Source organism: Rhagoletis pomonella, unplaced genomic scaffold, assembly GCF_013731165.1.
Source record: "Rhagoletis pomonella isolate Grant_MI unplaced genomic scaffold, Rhpom_1.0 Rhpom_scaffold_00004, whole genome shotgun sequence".
In the NCBI taxonomy this organism is placed as follows: Eukaryota; Metazoa; Arthropoda; class Insecta; order Diptera; family Tephritidae; genus Rhagoletis; species Rhagoletis pomonella.
Window position 1 is genome coordinate 73,617,138 of NW_023458558.1, and position 23,446 is coordinate 73,640,583.

The window sequence follows — 23,446 nt, forward strand, 5'->3', positions numbered from 1 at the left end:
ACAATACTTTTAGCGATACAGTAGTAAAAGAATACAGGTAAAATAACGAACTGCTCTCGATTTTTGATATAGATTGAAAACTGTGGCAACTATGAATTAATTTATTTTTCACACGATGACAGTTGCTCGCGGAAATTAATGAGAAAAGACGACGAAGTGTAAAAAAACGAGAAGTTTTGTAAAAAAATAATTTTCAACGTGAAAAATTGTGAAATTGGTGAAAAATCTAAAGTATTTGCAACGGATAATATATATTCAATGAAATAATGGCAGCAGAGCAACGTATTCTGAAACAGGATGGATATTTAGATGTGGGCAATGTCGTGGAATCGCGTAATATCGCTTACCATCCCCACTTGAATGTAATTCTTGTGTTCGACTCCAGCAATCAAGTGAAAATTCTTGATGTACATTCTGGAGTTATTTTACAGACTTACAAATTGGGCGGAAATGGTAAAAAATATACTAGAAACAAAAGTTTACAAAAATAAGTGGAAGTTAAAAAAGCTAGAGGTACTGATTAATGTTAGAAACAATAAAAGTGTAGGAGGGAAAAAGGCAAAAATATCTCAGAGCGTCAGAGTATTAGTGCGCAGTTAGTTTTAGGTATAACTTTCCGCTTTAAAATCGTGTCAAAAGCTAATGTTGGTTTTTTTATATGAACCAATTTTGTGTTTATGTTTACTATCCAAAGGGAAGATTTTGTGACAAGCTCAGTGACATGGAGTATGTAACTGTAACTGGGTATGTAACTGTAGCATTGGTTATCCTCTGCAGAGTTCACAGCTAGGGACTAGGTTATCACCCCTATGCTGTAATCCGTCGTAGATTCGATTTTGCTAGGAATCGTAAAATTGGTATGCTGGAATCCGCGTTGTCGTATCGTAATTTCAAAATTCGTAGGCCATCTTCGAAATTCGTAATTTTGGTATGCCTGAATCCGACATATCTGTAATTTTTATGTATTTGTTGGTAATTTTGTACGAATAGCAACTCGTGTCGGAGCGAAACAAATTATTTGCTTTGTAAAAGGAGCTAAAGAGGATGTGGTGGATTTTGGGAAAGCGTTCCAAGAATTAAAGCGGCACAATATCTAGTGGAATGGAGGCCTTAAAAGGAGGGATCTTACATTTTATCATTTAAGCTAAATCGATCAGAACCACCTCCTTTGTATATTAGCAACTGTTTGCTGTTCTTCCTCCTGGGACAAAAGTGCAACGGCCACTTAGGGCTTGTTTCTCCAACTCAACTTAACCTAGTTTAGCCACTTTTTGGACTTAAGTCAAAAGTTAGCCTACATTTTACACAGCTTATTCTTGACTTAGTCCAGAAAATTGGCTTAACTAAGTTAAGTTGAGTTGGAGAAACCAGCCCTTAATCTTTTGTGTTCTACTTATCAAAGAAAAGTCTTTTCAAATAATGATTAAACCATTTTTTTTTTTTAATTTCACTGTTCACTTGCGATTTTATTTATTTTGATTTGTTTCTGTCAAAGCAGCTGATTAAGAAATGCGAATTTCACTATTTTAGTTGGCAACGCCGCTGATAGTTACGATCGGATTACAGCATACCAATTTTCGGATCGGAGCTACGAATTCTTAACTACGAACTTTCGAATTACAGCATATGGGTGTATATTTTCCAAAAAAATTTCATTGTTATTTGAAAACAATTTCCCGATTTTAAACAAAACATTCTATCGTTTGTAGGACTTATAAATATGGATTTATTTATTTATTTAAAACATGTAAATGTGTTTTAAACGTTAACTGTGTTTCCTCTGTGTAAAAGCTTAAAAATATTTGCGTACTGCTGTTTACAATTGGTTTTTTAGATGTCGATAGAAACGTGCTAGGAAAGTACATGCCCCTACAGGAGAAAGTGCTTCTTTGGGATGGACAGGTTTTGGGCCTTCGTGGGGATTACAACGGTGTGTTACTATTGGACACAATTCTTCAGCCACCTATTTTACAAAATGATGATCTTATCAAGTTGGAGTTACTTCTATCTGAGGCAGTCATCTTCCAAACATGTCTCAAAGATCTCGAACATGAAGGATTGGAGTGCCCTAGTGACGTTATTAATGAACTATTGGAGAAGATAAAAAATGCACAAGCGAATGCTAAAAAGGGTATAAAAGCACAAAGGGTAAGTTCAATCAAACGTATTAGGATATTTTGTTGTAATTTTTGTCATAACATACCTCCGCATATCAAAATATTTCGATCCTTCTTATTGCAGTGGAACACAATTTGTCTGGAAGTGTCATATTCTAGCCTAAAATTAGTCGCAAACAATGTGGTTATCATGTTGAAACGATTGGAGCGTCACATTCCCGCCTTAGCTATAGCGTCAGCTATAAATGAACGACTCACTGATCTGCTCGCCGGCTCGCGTATTCCGGACTTGAGTTGGCACGGCAGCAACTTTCAGCGCGTTCTTATGCATTCAGAGGCCGTGCGCAGACAGACATTTGAAAAGTGGCCACACATGGACTACAAGTGGGCTTTACCCGATCAGATGGCGCAAGCAGGCTTCTATCATCAACCATCATCATCTGGGGAGGATAGAGCAATGTGTTTCACCTGTAGTGTTTGTCTCGTTTGTTGGGAGAAAACTGATGAACCATGGAGCGAACACGAACGCCACTCTCCTATGTGTCCTTTCGTCAAGGGCGAGTACACACAAAACGTTCCATTGTCTGTGACATATGCGACAAATCCAGCTGTTCCTGCGCCAGGTCTCGGGTTTGATGTCGTCTCCAACAGTGATTATTCGAACGTATTATGTACAAGCTGCACACAGTCGGGAGAGATTACTGTTTGGAGCATTGAACGGCATCTTAAAAAGATGCATTCATTCAATATTGCTACACTAATGAAAGATATCTGCGACGAGGGGTATGAGTGGGCACGTGTGACGGCAATTTGTGTACTGCCAAATGCGCGTGCTCAGTACAAAATAAACGCAATGTCTGCAACCCTGGTTAGTGGACAAGGCAGCGGAAGTTCCAGCGGAGTAGCGACCAGCAATTTTGTTGGAAGTACTTCAGGACAATGTTCATCCACGTCGACTCTTCGCGCCGGTGTCGTGGGTTCAAAGATAGTATTAGGAATGAGTATCCGACAAAACACCGGGGAATACTTACTGCGTATGGTGGTCCTAAACATCATAGAAAGTGATCGTGCTCAAGAAAATACCGGCGTTGGGGTTATTGGTACTGGGTATGGAAGTGGTCATTCAATTAATAATGGCAAAAGCAGCACAGGTACAAGTCAGACAAAACAAGTCCTTGGGATTAATTAAAATACATTTAGGGTACTCATTTAAAAAAGCAAAACCCCTGGAAAACTGGGCAAACGGTGCAATTTTAAACCCTGGGCAATGAAATGAAATTTGATATAAAGCCACTGCAAAAAAAAAACCTCACACAACTACTTTTTTTACTTTCAATTTAAATTGTTGACCTTTTTAAATTAACACTTGTCAAATAATTAACTCAGAAATTGCACAAAGTATAAAATTGTCCTCATGAAACACACTGAGCAAAGTTGCCCAATTGTCCAAATATGAAACTTCGCGTACAGATGAGTACCCTTGTTATTAAGTTTGCAATTAAACTTAACATTATTCTTGTTCTAATTTATTAGCTGCTAATGGCGATAGTGGTGGAGGAGGTGGTGATAGCAACAATAGTGAAAAGCTATGTAACAAATATGACCAAAGAGACGATGATAACAAATCACTTTCTTCTGTTTTGGAAAAATACGCAGATGGATTCGATAGCAACGGATTTGTATCCGAATTAATTGCCCTAAAAAAAAGTGACTGCGTTATTGGAGATAAATCCGAGACGTCGGCTCTGCACGATCTCCTTGAAAATGAACTTGAAAATGAACTTATTAAAATGGACCAACTCGGTCATTTGAGTAATTTTTCTCAATTATTAGAAAAATCACATGACGCAGGATCTGAACTTGGCGTCGGTGTAGGAGTCGACGGTACAGTTTCATTGAATTCAAACGAAATTGAAATGGATACCAACTATTTTAAGGAGAAAATATTAGCTGCGGCACAAGCAGCTCAACAAAATCATAATAATAACAATGATAATGCTAATAACAACAATAACGGCAATGTGAATGGCGGGACAGTTATACAGAAGGTAACCGTTAATGATGATATTGACTGCGTAGTTGAAAGTTGCACGAGTGTACGGCGTATGAATGCGCTTGTTTCGGATAACGAAGCAAATAGTGGTGGCGGCGGAAGTATTTCTAGTGGACGCCGTGAAGTTATTGAAATTGCTGAGATTTTGCCAACCAATGACAAATGCAATCAACTGCTCGTAAAATTGGTTAAGACAAAAGTGCGTAATGAAGCAGCGAGTAAGATAATAATGGCAACTGTCGACATGGATTTGGATGATGAACGTATGGAGGGTATGACAAAACTACTCTGTTTAGATAAAACAGCAATTTTGGCAAATGTTATTGTTGAACCTTTTCTATTGTTTCAGATCATGTTGATTTCAATTCCGACGCAGTAACTGCCCAGCTTTTACTTTTTGACATCGATTCTACAATTTCAAATGAATACACTTTGGCAGTCACATTTAGTCGAGCGAAATGTCCCCAACAATTGTGTATTTTGCCCAGTTTTCATGTAGCCGACTATGAACAAAAAGATTTGCACATAGATCCAGGGGCGCTTTGTGTCGTATGCGCTGATGGGAGCATGGAAATTTACTCGCTAACAGACTTTCAGCCAATTACAGTTGTTGAAGAGGACGGCGAACAGTTTGTATCAGTAGCTTACTGTCGAAGCTTGGACCGATTATGTGGATGTACACGTAATGGCTCTTTAATATTTTATTCCTTGAATGACGCCGAAAACGAATCTGGCGATGAAATGTTGGAAATGGAAGAGGATTGCAATGCAGTCTTGGCAGCGTCTTCGGCTCCTATATCTGGTGGAAATATCTTTTCTAACATAGGCGGGTGCTCTGGCAATTCGATCCCGGGGGGTACATCGGTTACGGTGCCGGATGGCGTTAGCAGAAATGTTGGTGGAGCTACTGCGTCAGCGACGACTAATTCAGTTTCTGTTAGAGCTGGGGAGTTGACCATTGACAAGCAATCATTAAGTAACACATCATTATTGCCTGTACCCAATATCAAAGTAGACTGCAGTGGACAAGGATGCAGCAGCAGTCCTAGTGGCTATGGTATTATTAATAATTGCAATTTTTCACAGTCATCACCATCCCCGTCATCGTCATCGATTAACGCGGTTGCGGCTTCGAATTTTTTGGCATATAAAACAAATTATTTTTCGCTGGATGATCTGCGCACGCTTTATGAACTCACACAGTTCGACGATGTATTGGCTTTGTATACCGCTGAAGTGCCCAGTTGCTGGAATGACTTGGTGCAGGCACAAAAACAGCGAAAGCAACCACAACACTTGCGACACGGCGATGACACACAATTCACAAAAACGTGGCGCCTGCATAACGATGCGTATGCAATTTTTTTTTAACTATTAAGTTCTTTACTCTCTTTCATGCAGAGGTCGCAAATAACAGTTACACAGAAAAATAATATTGCTCCTCCCTAAGCTTGCCTTTGGTGTTAATGGGAATATGTTTCTCATTCTCCGGTATGCATTTGACTGCTCCCAGAAGATCATTTGGGTAGGCCTTCTTAAGTGAAGCCATTCTAAGCAAGAAGAAGGACTGAAAAAAGTGCGTTCCCACGACAGTCGGGTCTACGTAACCGGAACGACCCAGATTTATATTTGGCCAAGGACTGTTACTCCAGCAACACTCCCCAAAAACTCTTTGGGGAGCTTGTATACTGCTACAACAACAACAACTGAAAAAAGTGCTTCCTTGCATGCCGTCTGGAAGGCCTTATCCGTTTCCAATTTATATTTATATTTCATCTTTATTCAGTCTATGATTTACCATCTTACAGACTAGAAGTAGGCTTAAAAGTATTGACGGTGACTAGTATATGTACAATTACGAAAATAGGTTTCAAGAGATGATTTAAAGAGACTTCTTGGAAACGAAAAGTCGATATCTAAGCTCTTTGAGATATTGTTAAATTCCGCAAGGCCTCAAAAATAGGCGCAAAAGATGAGTAGTTAGTCTTAACTACAGGAACGTAAAAGGGGATGTGAGAGCGAAGAGTTCTGAGAGGCACATTAAAGGTAACCTGCTCAAGAAGAGATGGGCAGTCAATGGAGCCAGAGATAAGATCGAAGACGAATAAGAGTAAGAGTACACGAATGCATAAATTTATATTTAGCATTACGAATGAATTTGAAAAAAGCTTTTAACTTGCAATAACACATATTTGATAAAAACCTTAAGCAAATACTTCAGAGATGTAGGATTTTTATAAATTAAAGAAGCAACTTTAAAAGAACTCCTCCCAAAGGCCTTCTAAAGTACGTCCTATAAAAGTCCTTTTTAGGGAGCTTTTATAGGAGCCCTTCTATTGGTAGCGAAAGAAGGAGCCCTTCAATTTGCGCCACTCCATACAAAAAAGAAAGGAGAAAGGAATGTAGAGTGAAGAGCTCTTTGAGTCTGAGGAAGGCCTTTTAACTCCTGAAAATATCTACTGGGCTATTTTACAGTCGGCAACTGAGTTTTGAGGAGTTCCTTAATCCTTCTATGATGACCTACGTCTACGTATGCTTTTTAAATTTTCGCTCTCAATCGCGAAATGAAAATGTAAATCAGTGGTATAACCATGTTCAATGAAAAATATTTCTAAAAAAAATTTAAAGCCCCCATATCTTTGAAATAATTTTAAAAAAATGTTATTTCCATTAAATCAAGGCAAGCAAACCATGATACGAACGTATGATAGACGTATGGTTATCTTCTCAGCAACTTTTAGTAGGGTTATCAAAGTAGGCATGCAAACTGCAACAAGACTGCAAAACCAGTCTCAAAAAAGAAGAAAATTCTCAAAAATCAACGCGAGGTTTAGCCGGTTGAAACTTGCACTTCATTAGACTTAAATCGTATGGGCTGTAAAGCTACATGCCCAAAAATGTTCTTAAGATTCAGATGGAAAAGTTTAAATTTTTATGAAAATTTGTCGAATTTTCCTAAATTTTGTATAAAGTTTGAAACTGATTTATATGATTTTGATTAAAGCTTGGACGCTATTTTTATAGAAATATACCAAAAAAATTTAGCCCAAAAGACAGTTCGCATATTAAAAAAAAAATCAACACGTGGTCACTTGTTTGAGTCATCGTATATGCAATTTTCGAGAGTTATTGAGTTCATTTCAAAAACGTTGCTTTGCGATGCAGCACTGCGATGATAGTGCCACTGCGGTACTTTGCATAAGTCCAGCATTATAAAATTTTTGATATGGATGAAACAGTATAGTTTATTTTAGATCTTTCCAGAATTTTTCGGTCTCGTTCGGACCTTTTGGGCTTTTTTTCGGAACTTATCGTATCTATTCGAGATTTTTCATCTTTCCTTTTCGAGATTTTAAAAGGTTTTTTCTGCTTTATTTAGTTGAACTTTTGTGATTTTGTATGGATTTTCTGAATTCTTCGAGTTTCGGTATTTTAATATACAGGCTCATTGCGAGAGTCGTGTCGAATGCAAGTCAAGTCGTTTTTCGCGAGTCGAATCATATCGAAAATTTCACGTCATTCCCTCACTCGACTAGTGTATTGAATCGGACAAACTTGGCAGCATTGCGAAGTCTTCGACGATTTTCGCCGTTTACTTATTTCAGCAAGACAGTCGGCATGCGGAGAAACACCCCACGACTCGAAACATCTCTTCGCATGCCCGGAAAACTCCACACAACTAACGCCTTTGTCCCTGTGGACAAACCCTACATAGGCTGCACGCTTCTTGGGACTTCCGTTAGTTGCGCTTGAGGACAACGACTGAAATACCAACTGAACTGGGCGGGGAAAATTTTTTTTTTTTGGGTTTTGGATTATTGGCCAGTTCCTAAGAGTTAGGACCGCATACGCCAGGTCGTTCCTCCATGTATGTTGTTCCTCCGTGTATGTTATCTCCTGACTGGTGTGGTTGTAGGTCAGTACATATTACGAATTGATCGAAGGTGGAGGTTGGGACACGTTAGACGACTTGTTGAAACGATTGCACTGGGCGTGCCGAAATTGCTTGGGCAGTTTGTAGTTTGGGGGCGGCTTTTGTTAACATTGTATACGGCGGCTTGATGCGCCAACGAGCGGATTGAAGGGGTTTGAGCGAGGTGGAGACGGTATAAATAATAGATACATGAAAACGAATGTACTAGTTACAACACCAGTACTATACATATACATATGTGGTTTTAAACAAAAGGTACATTAAACATAAATGTTAAAAGACGATATTGGCTTTTTGTAAAAAGTTAACCAGTTGAGTTATCTTGGCTAGATTTTTGTCACGAAAGATTGCCTCAAAATTGTTATGCGTTTGGAAGATATCATATCCGGATCTAACCGTCAAGTGCCGCCTGCAGTGGAAGGTCTGATGGACGTATCCATCAGCTTGACCACACGAGCAGCGATTTGACCGATAGGCCTGAATTTTGAAGAGGTAGTTCTTGTCATAGGTATGGCCTGTTAGTATTCGATTTAAGGTTTTAATGTTAGCAGGAGACAGTGAAAGTTTTTTGAACCATGCAGTATCTCTTATCGTGGGGAAGATAGTAGCATATAAGTTGGGATGGTCATTTGCATATGCCAAAAAACCGGCATACCATTCATTATACAGAGCTTCTTTTATCTGCTTGATAGCTTCGTCAGTTGTATATAAGTAGTCTTTACAACTACTATTGTCAATTGCCTTTTTGGCTATGCTGTCTACCCTTTCATTCCCCGGAATACCTTTGTGACTGGGTATCCATACAATGTGGATACTGTCGAAAGCAGCTACGTGGACTTTTCGTAGGATTCTACTAGCAATGCTATTGAGTGAGTTAGGGTTTTTAAGGGTTTGGCACGACACACGGCTGTCAGTAAAAATTACTAATTTGCGGTAGTTATTATTGGAGGCGATATTAATTGCCTCTTCAATGGCCAAGAGTTCCCCAAAGGCTGTGGAAGACTTAAAGGGTAGGTGGAATGCAGTTTCAGTGTCACAGTTGTAATTATATATGCCACAACCAGTCCTACTGTCAGAGAGCGATGCATCGGTGAACATGATGTTAAACCTCCTCTCCTTGTAATTGTTGAGCATCCTAGAGAAGTGAGCATTGCCACATTCAGCAGTCATTGTGGCCTTGAGGCCAGGGAAAGCGTTGTCGATTATTTCACAGTTGGTGGAGGTGGGGTGATCCCCCAAAGGTTCGAGCCGATCGAAAATTTGCCTGAATTTGTTATATGTGAAGGAGTAACTGGAGTTCACAGGGGGGCTGGATCTAACCGAAGCAACTATGGGGTCATTAACCGCAAACATTTTAGCCAGTTCTTTCGCTGCAAGCCATATTGACCTCTCTGCAGGAGGCAGTTCATTGGCCAGTGCATAAATGGTGGGAATAGGGGTAGAGGGCGTCAAACCCAAGCATCTTCTGAGAAATTTGTTTTGTAGAGTGAGTATTTTTTTGGAGGCAGATTTGGCACCATTAGCAGCAGTGGTGTATCCATACTCAATTTTAGACCTGACCAGACTTTTGTATATGTTCATGGCTTTCTGAGGATGTAGGCCAGATTTGACATTTGTTAGGTATTTGAAGAACTTGATATTGTTGGACGTTGCCTCTATGGTGGTTTGGTAGTGACTACTCATGGTCAGAGAGCTGTTTACTACTCTACCCAGTGCTTTAATTTCATTAACTTGTAGCAGTCTAATCTGGCCGATAGTGACATTAATTTCCTTTTTTGGTCCTCTGCTAACATGCATAACTTTAGTTTTGCTTGGGTTGAAACTTAGTTGTAGTTGGCTGCAGATTTCAATGAAGTTATCTAGTTTTGCCTGGAGGTTGCTGTTAGCCTCGGGAAAACTATTGCCAGATGATACAAAGAAAAAGTCGTCCGCGAACTGGTATATTTGCATATTAGAGTCAGATAGATTGTGTAGCCGTTTCGTATAAATATTAAAGAGGATTGGTGAGAGTACACTTCCTTGCGGTAGCCCATTACTAATTTCGACCGTACTGTTTCCTAGTTTTAAAGTCCTGCTAGCCAAAAAATTTATTATCCAGTCAATATAGAGTTTCTCTACTTTCAGGTCTACAAGTATTTGTTGAAGGGTATGAATGTTGACGCAATTATACGCGTTTGATACATCTGTGGAGCACAAGATTACCTGCTTTCTGTTGCCTCTGAGAACCCCAATTTGGTGTAGCATGTGATTAATGCACATCGCTGTCGATTTGTTCTTCCTGTACGCAAAGGTGTTATTTGGTAGGATGCAGTTTGACTCCACAAATTCGTATAGTCTTTCTTTAATAACACTATTTACTATTTTTAACATAACTGAAATGAGCGATATGGGTCTGAAATTCTCTATTTGCGTGAGGTCTTTGTCCCTTTTGGGTATAGGTACAATCCTAATTACGCGCCAGTGGGGGGGAATTTGGTTGGACAGCAAAATGTCATTGATGGAGGTTTTGAAAGTGTTTAGAGTGAAGTCAGACAGTGACCTCAGCATGCTATAAGAGATGTTGTCAGCACCTGCCGCTGTGTCTTTTTTCCTATTAAGTATGAGGTTGATCTCATCACATGTAATCGCAAGGTTAGGGCTAGGCTGCATAGGGCAGTTTATTTCAGTCACCGATATATGTGTCGGGATTTGTTCTTTCAGCATATTAAGGTAGTCTTGGTTATACTCCTCATTCCAGACACCCTTACCAGTTTGACTATGATCGCCACGTAACGTCTTGACAAACTTCCACGCATTTTTCCCTAGACTTGAGTTTATTTGGTCGATTTTGCTATTGAAATTCTTCTTTTTGGCATCTTTAACAACTTTTAGGGCTGGGCCATTGTTTGGCCTTTTGGAACGCAATTCGGAAGAATCTATACGCTTTGTCAACTTCCTTATTCCACCAGGGTTTGGGGGTTCGATTTCCACTTGTCACGTAAGTGGCTCTTTTGATCTCTTCTTGTACTTTGCTTTCAAAGTCATGTATGTTGGATTCACATACCAATTCTTTAAGGGATTCACATAACTTTTTCTTTGCTAAAAATTTAGTAACATTTTTGCTTAATTCCTTGATTTCAATGGAGATGGGAAAGTGATGACTACCCCCAATCCTGGTGGAATCAACACTCCAGTCACATGACAAGCCACAATTGCTAAAAGCCAGATCAAGCACTGAGCCATTTTCCGACCGAATATCCGTTTTGAACGTATGGTCCCCACTATTTAAGCATCGCAAAGATGATTGCTGAATGTGTCTGATGAGGTGCCTGCCTCTGCTTGAGTCAACTCTGCCACAGGGTTGCACTGGCATTAAAGTCACCTACTAAGAATATATTTCTATGTGCCTCTAAAAAATTTAAAATCCTGGTTATTTCATTATTGAAATCATTTATACTAATTCTGGGTGGAAAGTATATATTGCAAATTGTAATGTTTGGGTTAAGGTTTTTGGTTTGGATCATCAAAACATCATACTCGGAGTTGTAAGCAAGTTTTTTAAATTTAACGTCATGCTTGATGGCTATGGCTACACCACCATACCCATCACTACGACAATTTTTGATTAAACTATAGTTTAGAATTTTTCTATGATGGGTGGTGTTGGACAAAAAGATTTCGTTAAAGCATGCTAAGTCAAAATTGTATTTGTTTAGGTAGTACTCAATAGTGTCAAGGTTTGCTTTTAATGATTGGCAGTTATATTGCAGGATCTTCATTGCTAGTGAAGGAGTTTGAAATTTCTATCTCATCCCTTTGATTTAAAATACGTTCAAATTTGTTTTTTACTGATTGGATGTCGTTAAAGGTTTGCGTGTCTCTATTTTCGATAGACATTTTTTGGGTGATTTTGATCATTTCGGCCATTAGCCGCTCAATTTCTGTCACTATACCTTTTTGGTATTCCGGGGAATTGTACACCGGATTTATCAGCGCAGGGGGTCTACGGGGTGCTTTGCTAAGGGGTTTGGTTTCTTTGGGAGTTTGTTTTTTGGTCACATAGCTATATGATTTCTTGGTAAAATTTTTGTTTATATGCATGTCCTTGTCAACCACCTCACTTGGGTTACTGTTAAGATGAGGAAAGCTGGTCTCATCAGAATCTAATATGTCAAAGCGATTGCTCGTCTTGGGGTAATATTGATCCAAGACTTCTTTACGGGACATTTTTTTAACTGTTTTAATTCGATTTATCATTTGTTCTTTCTCCCATTGGGGGCAGATGTTTTTCTCTTTGGCCGTATGCCCAGTTTTACCGCACAATATGCATGACTTGTCTCTACAGTCTGCGTCCTTACACTCTGGGTTGCCGCACTTCAAACATCTAGCCTTACTTTTGCACGAGAGTTTGGTGTGCCCTAGCCTTCCGCAGTTGTCGCACTGCCTCAGGGATGGTACGAAGTATTCAACAGTCAGTTTGGTGTAATTGTAAACAATGGTCTTTGGGATATCATTACCTTCAAACCCAATTTTTAAAGTAGTAGTGGGGACATAAGTGCTATTAGCTTCATCTTTGCGCGTGAAGCGCCTAACTGATGCTATTGGAATATTACTAATTGCTTCCTTGGCAATCTCCTGCTCACTAAAACACGTGGGTACACCTCTGATGACCCCGTAGCTCTCGAGTGCTGTCCGAGGAACGAACGCCCTTAAACCACGCTTCACAATGCGAGTATCAAATAAAAAGGTGTTTGCAGAGTACGTGCTTGTAAAAGTCACCTTGTAGAGTGACCTGCCAACCGCATGGATGAGATCAATATCCTTAAATCTCAAGTCTTTGATTTGGCTGAACAGCTCTAGACCTGTCGTCAATTTATCATTGTTCATAACTGTACTGGCCGAAGAGTCAACCAGCACAAAAATTTCACCGCGAAAATGCTGTGGGTAGGAGACTAAACCACCATCTTGCTTATTATCGCGCTCTTTTGGCATATTAGCACTAACTGTATTTGATACCACTGAACCTTCACTGCCTACTGACCCTAACCTCAAATCACAGTCCATTGTCGTATCAATATTATTTGCATTATTATCTGCTAAGGAGTCCTCACAGATTCTTACAAGACCACCCTTGGACAGCTCGTAAAAGCCAGTGACATCCTCGCTTTCAGTTATTTTAGCTTTTTTGGATGTGCCACTAGTGGCATTTTTCACAAAAGACGCCACCGACTTTCGTGTCGGTGACGCCATTTTGCTAGCGTGTGCCTTAAACGGCAGCTTCTTTTTCTTTTTTGCTGGCAACCTGAGGCAATCTTTTTTCCCTCAATCCAAGAAAAATATGACAATAAAAAAAAAATTTAGCCAGGACCACTCACCTGAGTTTGTTAACACTAATTTTAAATTTTCGCGACGACCGAGTTAATTTAAGTATAGAAGTAAAGTTTATAAACTAGCGCGGCCCACACAAAAAGCCTTTGTCAAAAAACACTAGAAAATTCTCACAAGCACAAAACGTGGGATAACTGCGAACTATAAGCGAACAGACGCGACCGTACCACACCCGCTCGTGACCAAAATCGGGCGGGGAAAATTAAACTCATGATAAGACTGATTGTGTTTTCAGGATGTATGAAGTAACGCACGAGTTATCAAAATTTATGCTGTATTCTTTCAATACTATCAATTTGTTGTTGTGTGTGGGATGACCATATCACCGACTCGTATTCTAGGATTTTGCCGGGCTCTTTTAATATGTGAGCACTTCGGTTTATGGCTTTGAATAAGTACAGATATATGTGAATGTGTTATTTGCGATCTCTGCTTTCATTATATTATGAAAGCAGAATTTTTCTTTACATTTGTAATTACAACAATAATATATTGGTTTCTTCCTATTTGTTTACTCATAGTACCACATGGGATGAACATATTATCGAATTGAACCTCGTGCAACCTGTGAGCTTGGGCCATATTGATTTCAAATTTTCGTTGTATCAGCAGTGTCATAATCCTGCTGCAATTCAAGTAACATTATTGAAACAGAACACCAGCGGGTTCGGCTATCGTATGAAAGGTCCCCATCTCAATTACAAACAAACAACAATGGATGAGAACATAGATTTAACTTTTAATAACTATGATGGTAATACGTCTCTTTATACTGATACTGATATATAATACATTTTTATTTACATGTATGTCTTCTTTATTAGGTACAAACGAAAACCCTGTATTGAACGACGAGTATTTACAGACTCACAATGCTGAAATTCTCGCTGGTCCCATTGAACTGTCCTCATGCATCGATCTTTGCGACCAAGGTGGTACAGTCACATTGACTTCACCTAAACTATTTAAGACTCGTACTCGCAATTTCTTGCTGCACATTAAAACTATGTCTGATCCTGCTAAAGAGGGCCAAAGTAAGACTCGAGGTAAGTGTGCCAATTGTGTCTAATATTTTACGCCATTTTGAATTATTGCTTCAATCATGAGGATATATCACAACTTCAGCGTTTCCTTCTTAGGCATCTAACAGTTTTATAAATGTGATGTTTATCTTTACTAATTCTTGCTTTTGTCATATATTCATCCATCCATTCAACCAACAATGCTATATTATCACTATTATATGCTGTCACCATACACTCGTAAATCAATGACAGTTCCTGTGCGAAAGGGTGGAATAATGCGTTTGCCTTTATCATCATCATTTGGCGGCAGTACAACAAATAATTTTATAACAAATAATACCTCAAGTTCCAATGCTTCCGCCTCCACAAATTCGTTTCTGCCAAGCTCATCAAAATCACGTTCTGATTTTTACATTGGTATGCCATTATTAGTTTATTACTCTCTAACGTTGATTTCAAATATGAATATTTGTATTTACTTTCGAATAATCACTTAACCATTCTGCAGTGTTTGGAATTTACCCCTTCCTAAAATGTTTTTGGGTCAATATTAAAATTTAGCCAATATTAAAAATTAGCCAATTTTAAGAAAAAAAAAACGATATTTCAATTTGAATTCAGTAAATATCTTACTTATCATATGCAAATAATTTATCGGAAAGTGCTGTATGCTTACCAGTTCAAAGTGTCCAAATAATAATTTGGGCCAAAATGCAGTGTTTGGAATTTACTTCCTATAATGTTTTTGGGTCATTTTGACCCAATGATAGAAACTAGTCAATTTTAAGAAAGAAAAACAATATTTAGATATAAATTCAGTTAATATCTTATTTATCACATACAGACACTTTATCTTCAAGAGCTGTATGCTTACCGGTTGAAAGTTGCCCTTAAATACTAAATAATTTGGGTCAATTTGGAGAAACTATGTCGCTTCTAGAAAACAAAAAAAAAAATAAAAAACTTGTATTTTTTGTAAAACCATAGCTGATTATACTTTTAACGAATAGACAACGCCGTAGCTTATTTAAAATTACCTAACTCTGTAATTAAAGATTTTTTTTTCATGATAATTGGGTCATTTTGATGAAATCATTGCAGAAGGGTTAATATTATGGTGATGATTATTATGGTGGACGAAAATTGGAAAAGGAACAATGGTAAAATCCGGTAGAGAACCAACCCTTTTGAGACTTCGGGCTGAAATCTTGAAATCTCCTGAATAGTTGGTTGTAAAGGTAGTTGAAAAAACATCCTTGGTTTACAGGTGAACATCGAGGCATTCCCACGACAGCCGGTTCTACGTTCCGGAATGACTCGGGTTTTACCCGACCAAAAGCTGTGGTTTGGCGACTTAACCCCGTTTCAATCGGCGGACCCCATCAATCGTTGTTGGCAGCCGCATTGCTTCGCATCCTTCTTTTCCCGACGGGCACCACTGCCCGCCTCCACGGCTACCAGCTCGAGCAACGCGCTACGCGCAGGTGAAAACCAGCACCCAAAGAGCTTGCACGGCTCCAAGAAGATCCCGCGTATATATACCCCCTGTCGCCTGCTGCCAGGCAGGATATCAACCTGAAATATGTGCGCTACTTAGAGGTAAAGCCAAAGGTGGTAAATGACTCCAGTGCGCACCACGATCTTTGACATAATGCATATAATAGCATATTAATGGTACTAAGGCAGGCGAATGAAGCTACAATCCCAAGAGATTTAGGAAACTCATAACATTTCAAAAGACTAACCTGAGATTTATAACAGAGATGCTAACGGCGCACTGCAGACTGCGAGCCCATATGCATACCCTAGGGATATGTGCAGGCGACTTGTGTCGCTACTGCGATGTGACACCAGAATTCTCAAGGCATCTCTTTGAATGCGATGCCGTTGCGAGAAAAATGCTAAACTAGCTCGGTAGGATGTGGCCAGAGGCTACGCATATACACTCTCTACCTCCCCGAAACTGCTTGGATTCATCGGAGCACTGGGGCTGAATGATGTGTTATGATAAGTTCTGAGCGCACAATGTCGCTGTGCACATCATCTAACAAATCTAATATTCCCACAACCACAGACATAAATGCCAGTTCCGCAAGGTAGTCACTGCCGCTCGCTTTATCCTGGACTTGAATTGATGACTTCTGCTCAAAAGTAAAAGGTTATCTCTCAGAGTTTTCTCGCTTCTTCACTGCAAGGAGTCTAACACTCTTCCCAACGAAGGAGGTCAGGCTTCAGGAATAACCCGAAATCCTTTGAGAGCCTGCTTTCCTTCTCCGCGCTCACAACCACAGTTGTCAACAAAATACAGAGCCGCAACAAGGTCTTCACGTCTCTCGCCGGCAGCACCTGGGGCAAATACAAAGAAACGTTGCTGGCTACACACAATGCAATTGGCCGGTCGGTTCTGAACTATGATGCGCCTGTTTGGACGAAGTTATAGACTTGTCAGAATGCCGCACTCCGGACAGCGACAAGATGCCTTCTGATATCGACTGAGCACCACCTGTACAGCGAGGGCCAAATGCTTCCCGTAAGAGAGCTTAACAGAAGGCCCTGTAGTAAATCGTAATTATTAAATGAATAATGAAGATTTACAAAGATATGTTTATTCAATTGCAAAAGGAATAGAAATACTAATTTTTCAATCAAAGCACATAAATACAGGTAGAAGCCAGAATGACGTTGCTCTCATGAGAACCAAACCTTTAAACTTCAACTTGCTTTTCTTTTATTTCCTTTATTTCGTTACGCTTTCAATGACTTATCGTTGTTTTTTTTGAATGTCCGTAATAACAAATTTTAATTAATATTTGAATTTTTGTAGTGTTGTGCGGTTTATACTTAGTGTATGTGTTAAAAATGCAACACCGGAAGCGTTGCTTTTTGTGTGGTGTTAAATTTAAAGCAGGTACAACTAGTTTTTTTAACGTGCCTCAATGTCCTTCGCGTAAGGAGTGTTGCGAAAGAAGCTATGGGGCAGAGCTGCAGCGAAATGCCTTGTTGTGCGTTAAACATTTTAAAGGAGCAGATTTCACAAATACACCGGGAGGTACAGAAAAGGCACGTTTGATGCCAAGTGCTGTTCCTATCATGATACAAATATAGTAAGGTAGAACCGCTGAGAGTTACTTTTAAAATTTTTGACGTTTCCAAACATTTTAATTCTTAAATTTACTCACAAACCCACACACACATTTTCATTTTCAATCTCAAGCAACAACAATTTCGAACAATTTCAATTTTTTATTTTCAATTTTATATGACTTTAAAATGCTGGCAAACTTCAAAAAAAAAATCATGGCCGACAAAATGAGAGAACGGTTCTACCAAGACGAATTTATATAAGGTGGTGTTACTAGCTCAGCTGATTTTGTGTATGTGTTTCGCCGCACGGCTTCTGATATCAAATTGAAAAATTTTGTTTGAATTTCTACACACACTCTTACAAATTTTGACAGTTTATGCCGCCAAAGCAAAAACAAAATACATGTAAATTTTTGTTTTTGTACTCCTGCTATCACCTTATATTAATTCGCCTTGGGTTCTACCTTGCTATGTTTTTATCATGGTTCCTATGACCCTTATGCCGAAAAGTCCCTCCAATAACACTGCAACTCACAAATTAAAAACAGAAAACAACATACAAGTTAACAAATTTTATCTAAAGAAAATAAATAAATGAAAATAAACTTCAAATTTACTTAAAAACGCCAACCAGTGAAATGTAATTTTTTATTTTTCCTTACACACGCTCATTTTTATTTTTACTCTCCCGAAAACTTTGACTTTTGTTGGTTTGACGTCAAATTGGCTTCTACCGGTTTTTATTGTACCATGTTTTTCAATCAATAAAATAATTTGACAAAAAGTGTAAAGCTTTTAAGGAATGAAATTCAACGCAAAGTCAATAATCAAGTCTCGAACACTCTGTTTATCCATTTGTAACATTCCTCCCCCTTTAAAATCTGACGTTGTCGTCAAATTTTTTAGTCTGTCCTCTATTCCCTCGTACTGGATAACGGTGTTGATCTTGAATTGTTTTAGAGCCCTGAATGTCTTCTTTTAGAAAGTCGTCCATCCCTTCCTGATTTTCCTCAAAAATTGTTTCTCCAGCGGATTCATTGATTTCTTGATTTCCTGGTTCTGGGATAATATTGGGTCAACTTCATCCCTCTGTCTAGCTGCAGCTTTTAGTGGTAGATTGTCGTCGAAATCTGGCAATTCAAACAACTCTATCATTTAATTTTTAGAGTAACGGCGCTTAAGTTGGTTAGCGTGAGCTTTGACAATGCGATTACCCGAAGGTGTTATAACTTCCACAGTATAATTGACAGCTCCACGGTGGGATGCCACAAACGTCAGCACCCCACCAGACCCTTGCTTATTCGTATACATTGATCAACCACTGGACTCACCGACGTACCACCGAGGTCACCACCTACTACCACTCCCCGCCTATGAATGCCGTGATCGGAGCCCAATCACCACCTGTAGCAGATACGAAGCTTCAATTGCCAAGAGACCAGCGTTACTCTGGCCCAGTTACGGTATGGACGTGACCCCAATGAGTGTCCGGAATGTGGAGACTCCCCGCACGACACCAACTACCTCTTCACATGCTAGCTCAGTCCCACTAAACTAACACCCCTATCTCTTGATCCGACTCCTTCGAAACTGCCCGTTTCTTGGGCCTACCGTTAGTTGAGCTTGACGACAAGGATTGATGGACAAACCGAAATAGGCGGGGCTTAGTAGTGCCGCTGCAACAACAACAACACCTACCTTTTAACGTGGCAGACTGTTGTTACTTTTCGAATTTTCATCAAATGAAATAGCCTTTATTAGTTTTCTTCACCGAATTAGCTCATTCATATACATGCACACACCCAAGGTGTATTAAACCATAGTGAAATAACATGTTACAATAATAACAGGTATTGTCTTCCCAGAGAGCGCATATTCCGATCTGCCTTATTTAAAAATATCAATGTTGCCCACACTGAAAGGTTTACTGCTAGCGAAAAGGGATATTTCCCTACCCCATATACCATATACATATGTATAGAATTCGTTTCCTATATTCTTAACTTTATTCTATATAATAAAATGCGAAGTTACAAATCAAAGATGTTGCACGAATGATATTAGAAAAATATATACCAGGAAATTTATGCAACAAGCAAAGGTATGCTTAATTAATTATTTCTTCAAAGTTCATAGAGTTGCCATCTTAGCAAGACGAATAATGTAGTAGTCCTTAATCCTACATATGTATACGTACCTTCTTGCAGAGAAGTTATTTAATTTACAAAAGGCGGAAAAAACATTTGCTTGTTAATAAATTCAAAATTTTTATGGCTCACTTCATTTCAGTACTGATATTTTCCGTCCGGATGGATGAGGATCCAATCCTAAATTTGACAGAGGTATGCGACAAAACAAAGGGTTAATTCCAAAATTGAAAAAAGCGAATACCAGAAATTAAAGAAAAATAACAATCAATGTTGATTCTTTTACTTTTATTTGGCTTTGCCCAAGGCGAATGAATATAAGGTAATAGCAGGAGCACAAAAACAAAAATTTACATGTATTTTGTTTTTGCCTTGGCGGTATAAACTGTCAAAATCTGTAAGAGTGTGTGTAGAAATTCAAACACAATTTTTCAATTTGATATCAGAAGCCGTACGGCGAAACACATACACATAATCAGCTGAGCTAGTAACACCACCTTATATAAATTCGCATTGGCTTTGCCTTTTGTTTTCGCTCAATTTAATTTTTAAAATTTTTCAAAACAAAAGAAAACACGTTTGAAATGTAGTGAGCCATACAAATTTTGAATTTATTTACAAGCAAATGTTTTTTTACCGGCTTTTGCAAACTAAATAAGTTCTCTGCAAGATGGTTGGTTTAAAAAAATACGTGTACATATCAGAGACGGCTTGCGTTGAACGCCAACTATTGCATACTCAACTCATACCACTGCTGCTTTGTATGACTGAGCAGCGCGTTGACTTAGTAGTATCGATACCTAAAAGAAATTAAAGGATGACTGAACACCAGCGCATAGCGTGCTGTCTTGCAAATACAGCCACCATAAGTGAACGATACTTATAACAGCTCATACTGATATTGATCCGGCAAACCAATATTCCGAATGCTCGTTCACGAAACTAGCAAACGCGGCATTTGAACGGTTGCCGAAAGCATGAGAGCTCATTTGGACGGTTGGCGAAGCAAGACGCCACAGTTTATTTGTTGCAGAGGTCGTTTGACTTGTTGCTGAGAGCCATTTCACTTGTTGCTGAGAGCCATTTCACTTGTTGCCGAAAGCACGACGAATGTAGTAAAGGGTAATTAATCGTCTAGTATGTATATATGTATTTATAGCGCGTCTACCAACTTTACTCACTGCTGGCGCCAAGAGCGTGTTGGCAGGCTGGTTGTGAGGAATGTGCATACGTACGTATGTATGTATGTATGTAAATATCAATTCTTCCCCAGCCAGCAAAATCATCGTAAACAAGCTCGTAATTGGATATTTTCTCGAAGAAAAACCGGATTAAAAATCGTTTATGATAGCCGTTTACGACTCTTTCGAGCACTTTTTCGCTTTAAATTGTGCATCGCCTACGAACAGTCGTAAACGGATCGAAAAAGCATTCGTATGCGAATATTTTTAGTCCGTTTTTTAATTGTAAACGAGTCTCGTAAACGATTAATTTACGTTAAAAAAGCGTTTGTCTACACTGCTTTATCTACTGTTTTTGAATGCTAAAAATAAAGGCAATTAATTAATTCAAATTATTGTAGTTCTTTTATTGAATGGAGTTATAATTAATAAATATTTATAGTGCCGGATCAAAGTATTGGCACAGAGAATTTTTCGCAATGTATGCAAAGTTTTTTACTTGAATTTCTTTTCGCACATTATTTTTTTTAAATACAGTTAGTATGAAGATCTACTTTCAAATCAGATTTTTGAGAAAAATTCTAAGTATGCAGTTTTAAATCCCATTATATTTTAGTATAACATAGTGCAAGCTTGAAGTTGCCAGAAAACCGCGTTGATTTTTGGCAATTTTTTCACGCAGTTTCTTCCATGCAAATTATGTGCGACATTTTTTTTTTTGTATGGAAGAAACTGCGTTTAAGAAATTGTCAAAAAACAAAGAGGTTCTCTAGCTATTCAAGCGTGCACTTTATTATACTAAAATTAAATGGGCTATAAAACTGCATACTTAAAATTTTTCTAAAAAATCTGATTTGAAAGTAGAACTTCATACTAACTATATTTTTATAAAAAACAATTATAGAAGAAATCAGAATAAAAAACTTTGCATTCATGGCGAAAAATTCTCTTTTCAGATAAATAAATATTAACAAACTATCTATTAACAAATTAACAATTAAATAAGAGGGGTTTAATATATATTATAAAGTTGCTGAATTTATTTTTTATCTTTTTTGCCGATAGGCTGCCAATTTTTTTTGCCGGTCGTGTGCATATTGGAAGTGCTTCTTTGAAACGGAAATAAAAACTTCTTCGTGGGAGTTAAATTTTTGACGAAAAGCACCTAAGAAAATAAAGTGAAAGATTAAACTCCATTGGAAACCGGAAAATTTAATTAAGTAAAAAGTGGTAATAAATAATATTATGATCCGTACTTCTTATCGCCGCAGTCGTTGCCAAACCAATAGCGCTGCTTTTGGTACCAGTTCCCTTCCACGAGAAAAGTTTTGCTACCTCATCTGTAATAATTTTTTTTTAATGAATCATTTATTGACGCTAGTACGGATAAGGCTTCGGATTTCGCACGCCTTTTTAATTGAGAAGCCATATTATCAATAAAACATTAAGTTCAATAACTGCAAAGACCTAATAAACTAGCAAATTAAAAAAATAAATAACTATAAACTTACGAGATAGGGGAATTAAACGTTTAAATCCTTTAGTGTTACTCCGCGCAGCCTGTGAAAGAATTGCAAAACTCGTTAAATTAATTTGTATTTTTGAATTACATATGTAGTAGCTACTTACAAGAAGTTTAATTATAAAAGAAAGTGGTAGATCGTCCTTGGCGTTTGCACCAGTCTGCCAATAAATCACATACTTAATAATTTTCTTAAATTGAATATTTAACAAACTACTTATAAAATATTGTGATTAAAAAAAAATAGTCAACAAAACTAAAATTTTTTCTTGTGCTGACAAATTACTACAAGCCTCTTTCTATTATATTTTTTTTTTGTTTTATCGTTTACGAGCTTTTCTCTAACTATTTGGCGATACGAGAACCCCTCGTAAAACATAATGTTCGTAAAATGTACGTTTTCTTGCTGGCTGGGTCATTTCAAACAAGCAAATGTCTTGAATTGTTTTTGAAATAAAGTATCATGACTTCGGCAACAAATGAAATGGCTTTCAGCAACAAGTCAAACGTCTTCTGCAACAAATGAACTGCGCGTCTTGCCTTCGCCAACCGTCCAAATGAGCTTTCGGCAACCGTCCAAATGCAGCATCGTGCTTTCGGCAGTCGATCAAGTACGGCGGTTGCTGTTTTCGTGCACGTTCACTCGGAATACTGGTTTATCGAAGTCAATATCAGTATGAGCTGTTATAAGTATCGTTCACTTGTGGTGGCTGTATTTGCACGCACTGTACGCTATGCGCTGGTGTTCGTTCATCCCCCGTTTTTAATGTGAGCAGGCTTAAAGTCACAAAATCAGCATCGTTTGCCAGTCTCTGGTACATATATGGTATATGGGGTATAGAAATATTCCTTTTTCCTGACAGTAAACGTTTTAGTGTGGGCAACAATGATATTTTTAAAATAAGGCAGATCGGAATATGCGCTCTCTGGGAAGACAATACCTGTAATTATTGTACCATGCTGGCACAGAATTTGTAACAAATGTTCACATATTTTCTTTAATAAAAATATGATCA

The 23,446-nt window shown here is 38.3% G+C and overlaps 1 protein-coding gene across 4 annotated transcripts in view; it reads left to right on the plus strand.

Annotated features, from left to right (window-relative positions):
* Nucleotides 1-97: 97 nt before the first annotated feature.
* Nucleotides 98-23,446, plus strand: part of LOC118738076 (baculoviral IAP repeat-containing protein 6) — a 145,000-nt gene continuing 121,651 nt past the window's right edge. For 2 of the 4 annotated variants that reach the window (XM_036468989.1, XM_036468990.1), the window contains exons 1-8: nucleotides 98-453; nucleotides 1,835-2,148; nucleotides 2,242-3,268; nucleotides 3,651-4,442; nucleotides 4,520-5,522; nucleotides 13,993-14,225; nucleotides 14,296-14,517; nucleotides 14,749-14,913. In XM_036468989.1, coding sequence (XP_036324882.1) covers nucleotides 267-453; nucleotides 1,835-2,148; nucleotides 2,242-3,268; nucleotides 3,651-4,442; nucleotides 4,520-5,522; nucleotides 13,993-14,225; nucleotides 14,296-14,517; nucleotides 14,749-14,913 — 3,943 coding nt within the window. In that variant the 5' untranslated portion in view covers nucleotides 98-266. Of the gene's footprint in view, nucleotides 745-1,834; nucleotides 2,149-2,241; nucleotides 3,269-3,650; nucleotides 4,443-4,519; nucleotides 5,523-13,992; nucleotides 14,226-14,295; nucleotides 14,518-14,748; nucleotides 14,914-23,446 lie in introns of all 4 variants that reach the window. The other 2 variants (XM_036468992.1, XM_036468991.1) reach the window with 2 other exon arrangements.